The sequence below is a fragment of the Haliaeetus leucocephalus genome, unplaced genomic scaffold (assembly GCF_000737465.1).
Source record: "Haliaeetus leucocephalus isolate CR32 unplaced genomic scaffold, Haliaeetus_leucocephalus-4.0 Scaffold395, whole genome shotgun sequence".
Classification (NCBI taxonomy): domain Eukaryota; kingdom Metazoa; phylum Chordata; class Aves; order Accipitriformes; family Accipitridae; genus Haliaeetus; species Haliaeetus leucocephalus.
This window is the reverse complement of record NW_010972831.1, coordinates 1,059,434-1,066,020: the sequence shown is the minus strand read 5'-3', so window position 1 is coordinate 1,066,020 and position 6,587 is coordinate 1,059,434. Positions and strand designations below refer to the sequence as shown.

Here is a 6,587-nt window from a genome sequence, read left to right as displayed (position 1 = left end):
AAGGAAGCGTGCGAGGAAAGCAGCTTTGGAAGAGCGAGGATGGACAAGCCGTCTTATCACAACACGACTTAGAACAGGAGGTCGTCCTCAGGAAGGGGCACATCACCTCGCCCGCTTCACACCAGGGATTCGCATTTACAGAAGGTTTTACCCCAGCCACAGGGCTGGCTGTCTTTTTGCTTCATCCCCACTCCCTAACTTCCCACCAGCAAACTACTAGGAGGCTCTTAAACACTGAACTAAAAACACCACCACCACAACACAAAAACCCAACAAACAAAACCCAAAAAGGATTCCTGTCTCACAAGCTACCTTGAAGCAACATTGTCCGAAACATTTTTAATACTCCTAGCGAGTAAGATTTAAAGTTGTTTTGGAAAAAAAAAAAAATCTCCCTTAAATTTTCATAACCTTTAACAGATAAAAATGCAGATACAAATGGACTCACCGATTTTGTTTATCAGAATCTAATACAAAGCTTGTGGACAAAGCATTTCCCCGTGAGATCCCAACACATTCATCTCCTGGACTACAAAACAAGTTAAAAACCTGTAGCCAGTTTTTAAGAACAGCAAAATCTGAGACTAATCAAGATGATCACATGTGTGTCAAGGGTGAGTCTATCCTCCCAAATTTAGGAGGAAGATGCAGTTTCAACAATATCTCTTTTTATCTATTACGATATAATCAATAGAGTTACCCAGTACAGTCCATAGCATCTTATGAATGACTGAACATGACGAGCTGAACTGTGCTCTGAATTCCTTATGTGGCTCCTCATACAGATATTTATAATCAACATAACTTCAAGCTAAATCCCACTCAGTGTCACTGACCTGTGTTGGACACTTCAGTTCTCCCACAACAAGCTTGATACACAGACCACGAACAGAACATCTTGAGCAGACAATCCTGTTTCCTAGCAGTTCTGAGAAACACTGGTGGGAAAAGCTTGCATTAATGCCGTCTCTTCAGGGACTTGCTTTTTCCAACCTCTGCTTTTTCACCAGCTGCCTCAAGGCTACAGGACTACACAAAGGATTAACAAAAACAAGGATCCACAACACATTTTATTCAACTCATTGTCTGAGATATTTGAGCAGTTCTGACTCCAGACAAGTTTTCTTCCCTAGTGCTCCAAGTCATTTAACAACAGTTAGAATTGTGCATGTGTGGGGATGCATTTTGTAGAACTACCTATTTAAACAAACCAGTCAGACTCAAACCTGGTCATCTGAACACACAGCCTCTGGGGGAAAAGTCATCAAAACATAGTCTCAGCCTGCAGGTGTATTCACACAGAGGCACATTCCAGAAACCCAACTGGCAAGTGAAAAGACTGCATTATGCTGCACGTTGTACTTCTTACAATTCAAACAAGACTGGAGACAATAGCATCTCAGATTGAAAAACCTTTTGCCATTGAAATAGGGACTTGCACATTCAACCATCTTGCAGCTGTTTTATTCAAGAATAAAAAAATGAGTTAAAACCCAAAAAGTTGGTTTTGTCCCCTGTAAAGTTTCCCATATAGTTTCCTGTATCAAATAACTTGAAAAAATGCTTTAGAAATCACTTTAAACAAGTACTCGCAGTCTTGTTAACTGAAGTTGACAGGAAATGGTTTCCAGTTTTAGCGTTTTGGCTCCACTGGATTAGTATTTTCATTACCAGCACAATAAATTCCCTGACTGGGAAAGACACCGGTAGCCTGGAAGTGTCCTGGATTAGACTGCCATTTCATAAAGTGCTTGTATTCAAAACCATAGAGCTGTCAAAAAGTGTCCTTTCTGCCATGGGGAGTGAGAAAGTCCCCAGTATGGAACTTCATTCAGGTCAGTCTCTCCCAGTTGTCGCTGGGTTTTGGCACAGACACATTAGCCTCCAAGGCGCTGACCTTCTCCCCATGCAAATCCTCCCGGTCGTTCTTCTGGCAAGGGATTATAATTAGGATCATCTTCCGGTGTATCAAATATTGCTTTCCTGGAAAACAGAAAAGATGGAGGTTTTTTTCCCTTTAGAATATGCGTTTCACAATAAGACCAAGACTGCTCAAATTCTGCACATGTAACAGCATCCTCCCTCAGAAACAGCCTGCCAAAGCACTGGTGATTTATACCCAAGCCACGCTTGCTCTCCAATTAGGAGCCATCTGGAAGAAGGTCTAGAATTATGTGCCTAAATCAACCAAGACTGATGAGATTCAGCTGAAAGTTAAAATTCCACCTCCAGTTTAAAGCAGAATTTCACACAGCTAGCATGTTCTCCCAGGACAAGGGAGCAAAATGTGAATGGGATACTGAAGAGCTCTTCACATCTTGAGACGGGGACAAAGCAAGAGTCAAATACAGGCAGTATTATCTCAATCTCACAGGCAGGATGCAGGCATTGACAAGCAGACTTGAAATCCACAGAAAAGTCTGCATTTGAGACAGCATTAGCAACTTGGAGTTTCTGATTTATTACAAAAATCATGCTTAATCTCGTAGGTTATTTTGCCGCTCTCAAAACTAGTTTTAGAGGTTCTCTCTCTGTAGATTTGTTATCCAGAAACAAAAATGTAGTACATTCTTTGAAATAAACAAACAAAAAAGTCACAGAGTGCATACAAGCAATCATTATATCAAATATGTCTTAAAAGTAAAGTGTGTTTAACAAGACAGTTTCAGAATAGCTGAAGGGATTATTTCTCTTCACCCAGAGTGACAGACCATTTCAAAGAAGTTTTCAGAACAGGAAAAAAGAAAATACCAGGGGTATTACAGGATTACAACTAACACATCAAAGAAAATTAAAGCATCTGGGAAAAAATCCACAATTCTAGACCCAGACAAGAATCATAAGCAGCCTTCCGAACACAGACATGTAAAAGGATTTTAATGGCAGCCTGAAGACAGGCCGACACTCTTTCCAGAGGAAGAGAGTTACTGAGACAGCATGCGTTGCCCCAACATCCTTAAGATTCCTCTTGCACTCAGCTGGGTGCATATACCCTCTGAAAATGGGAAATCTCAAATATACCCTTAGTGTTCATGTGTCATTGGACTCTCAATTTGTCTAGAATTGCATTTATATGAAGGTAGCCCTCACCAGAAACAGTCTGCAGCTGCTAAGGCCAAGTTAGAATAGTGTAGGCCTACAAAAGTGACCAGCACAACTGTCCTGGGACAACCATTCCTGGAGCCATCACCTGGTACAACTACTTGCTGAAGACAAAGCCTATACTGAACAGAAATAAACTATCAGTGTAAGTGTACTTGTCCAATCAAACAGGTACGACCCATCAGTTAAACTAAGCAGGGGTCTGAATATGACATTTTAATTACTCCAGCTCCCGGAGGCTAGTTAAAAAAAAAAAAAAAAAAAAAGACAATCAGTTCAGCTCTAGACAGTTCTAAGAGTCTCACGGAGCTCAAATTTCAATATCTCAGCTGCCCTGTTGTTCAGGCAAGCTTCTCTCACCCAGGCCGCTGTACAGCATTACAGGTGATTACAGCCCTCTACGCAAGAGGGAACTGAGTAGTAGTAGCACTGCTCAATAGTACAAACATTGAAGTCTTTTGCCAAAGTTGTGAAATAGAGAATGATTTACAGATTAAAAAAAGATTCTACATATTTAACACCTCAGTCACTCTGTTCGTACACAGGAGGACTACTCTTACTCCTCACACCTCAATAAGAGACATGCATCTATGGTGCCACCAACAGGCAAAACTCAGCAAAGCCTAAAAAGTGTCACCAAAGAAATCAAGGGTTATGAAACCCCTTTAGCCCTTCTTTGCAAGAAGTTAGTTTCCACTTACACATCTGCTAAGATTCCCCCCCCCCTTCCTTGTTTGGCAACACAGGAGTTAACTAAAAGAGCAAGTACAGACACACCACAATTCTGCCTCACGCTGTCTAATTTACCAGAAGTCGATGCGACTGAATTATAAACAGTTTTCCATGCAAGCACTTTTTCTACATCCGTTCCAAATCAGGCACCAATACTTACAGGACAGATGGTGTTCTCAGAAGCCTTCCACCACCAGGCTGATTGGGAAAGACATCCTCTAAGAAAAAATATATATGCCCAACGGCAATGCCTAGTATATAAAAAAAAGTCAAATGGTGATTTTTCAATACTTCCCCTTTACAACCTCCAAATGCTTCACTAGAGTTTTCAGAAAAAAAAAAAAAAAACACCAAACCACCACACATTGATTCTTTCACAGAAAATACAGTAAGAGATACAGAAATACAAAAAACAATGAAGCACACTGACATCAGATGGAAAGCTTAACTTACACTACAAGACATTAATACAAGGAAAACTGCTTGTCATTATTGAACATACTGATGTTATGGCTTTATTAGAGTTGACAAAAATAGTAATATAAGCTATTTTACTTCAATAGTTTGATGCTCACAATCAGATTACATACCTGGGCTGATTCCAACCAATAAAAAGCCAAAGCACCAGAAGCTCTTTCCATCCTTGTTACAGTACAAAATATGCTACAGTGTTTAGAAATCAAGAAAAGCCCGGTATAAATATAGCACCATTATACCAGACTAACACCAAGCAAGAGGCATTTAACCGTTTGTTTTTTCCACATTTTTTGTTTCATGTAAAATACTCGCAGGAACAAATCCTTGTGGTTCTTGCAATTCCTTACCCAGGAGATCCACAATGATGGAGTTCCCCAAAAGCAGTGAAAAGCCCATCAATACCCAGGGTAGAAATGGGGCTTGAAAGATGAGAAGACCAAAAAAGTTCATACGGACATAGGGATTCCTGCGGCTCCATACATACACGAGCATTATTGTGAATGCCTGACCCAAGAAAACCAAGTTCACAAACAGGCCAAAAAGCTGTGGTGAGTCGTTAAAGAAAACAGTTCACCAAGTAGTGTTGTGAGGTCAAGCATGAGAAGAACTTCACAGCTTAACCTGTAATCCTATGTCTTCCATAGAACTTCTAACTCTTACTTTCCCAGGTTCAAGTAAATCAAACCCACTGTCAGTCAAATTCAACACCTATAGCAGGATTCAGGGTACCTGCAGCATGAATAATCTCTTTAAAGTATAATTTACCATGAAACCACCGAAGCACCAACATTTCACTTGGACAACCTGAGCATGATTACACACTTGAGCAGTCCCCTTTTATCTGATAATCTCATTTTCATAATCCTGTAAAGCAGCAAAAAGCCTGAAAGACCAGCCCAGTATTTAACAGCAATAGTCCTCGTACTACAACAAAATATACTATCATCTAAGAAGATAAAAGTAACATCACGGTTTCAGTTCTCATTCACATATTTTAGCTTTACTAAAGCTGTTTGGAATAAAAAAGGATACAGTCATTAAAAGTCCTCCAAAAAGGAACATAAATACAAAATCTGCCGTCCGACCTCGAAAAGAGCCTTCTTCAAGCATTCGGCAGTAACGATATCTGAAGTCACAGGTCAGGAAAATTTGATTGCAAATGAGTTTAAAGAAAGATCCAAGTGGAAAAGGATTCAATTATACATGAGCTTAGATGTAAGTTTTGTATCAATTTACTTCATCAACCGCCTCTTTCCGGGTGCCTCAGCAGAGAGGTCAGACCCAGGAGGAAAAAGTTACTTGGAATTTTCTCCTGTATGTCAGAACCAACCTGAAGGATGAGGCTTGTACAACAAAGTCTTAACACCACAAAAATAAATGGCAAAGCTCTTGACAGCTTCTGAAGGAAATCCCATTGATATCCATTCATGACATCAGTGAAGTCAGCATCGCTAAACTCCCAGGAACTTCACGGTGGAGCAGAACTGAACCTTTGCCTATATGCACATATAGCAACGTGCCTGTACTGTGGAGCTCTGCTTTCCAAGGAAAGAAAACAAACTTGATGAAGGATACAAAAAGATCATGTTAAATAAAAAATTAAAGCCAACTGGTCCAAAGAATAAGTAGTTTGTGATTAACCTCCATACCTGGAAATAAAACAAATACAAGGACTTTAAACATGACAGCTTATTTTTATTGTCTAAATAGAAAAGCAAGTAACAACGTGACTGAAATCTCCTTTACAGTCAACAAATCTAAGACCTATTATAAGATACAGTGATCTGCACTCTAGCTTCATTAGCTTTTCTAAAATATAACTTCAACGTGAAAAGTCATAGTCATTTGTAACACTCGATTTTGAGAGAACAAGCACTTGCAAACTCAAGAGTTTACTTAAAAACTTCTCATACTTTAGAAAACACTTACTTGAAAATGTTTAAATATTAATTCAGGGTTGAAATACAGCTGAAAGGGTGTGATTAGTTCTAATTGCTGGAAAAAAAAAAAGAGAACAGTTGACGGAATCAGTACACCAAGCAAAAGTTGTACACACCCAAATAAGGAACCCCCTTCCTCTGTAGCAAAAAGAGCCCAGCAAGTTGTCAATCAGCACAACAAGCTTTCTAGCAAAAGCCAGCCTCAACAACCAATTCAGCCCCCCTCACGTTGTTACTATTTATCTGTGCTTTGCGCCTTCCCAGGTTTCACAGCGGGCTGACAGCGGGGGCTCTGGAAGCGCTGCTTTTAGGGGACCCCTCTGCTTCCCGAGGGGA

At 40.0% G+C, this 6,587-nt stretch overlaps 1 protein-coding gene across 3 annotated transcripts in view; it reads right to left on the bottom strand.

The window, feature by feature from the left end:
- Positions 1-811: 811 nt before the first annotated feature.
- The window catches only part of DERL2 (derlin 2), a 6,305-nt gene continuing 529 nt past the window's right edge, over positions 812-6,587 (bottom strand). Inside the window, exons 2-7 of one of the 3 annotated variants that reach the window (XM_010573511.1) lie at positions 6,241-6,306; positions 5,887-5,960; positions 5,344-5,437; positions 4,659-4,854; positions 3,995-4,085; positions 812-1,983 (exon numbers count right to left, since the gene is read on the bottom strand). In XM_010573511.1, the coding sequence (XP_010571813.1) occupies positions 1,878-1,983; positions 3,995-4,085; positions 4,659-4,854; positions 5,344-5,437; positions 5,887-5,960; positions 6,241-6,306 (627 nt within the window). In that variant the 3' untranslated portion in view covers positions 812-1,877. Of the gene's footprint in view, positions 1,984-3,994; positions 4,086-4,424; positions 4,855-5,343; positions 5,438-5,886; positions 5,961-6,240; positions 6,307-6,587 lie in introns of those variants that run through there. The other 2 variants (XM_010573512.1, XR_774740.1) reach the window with 2 other exon arrangements.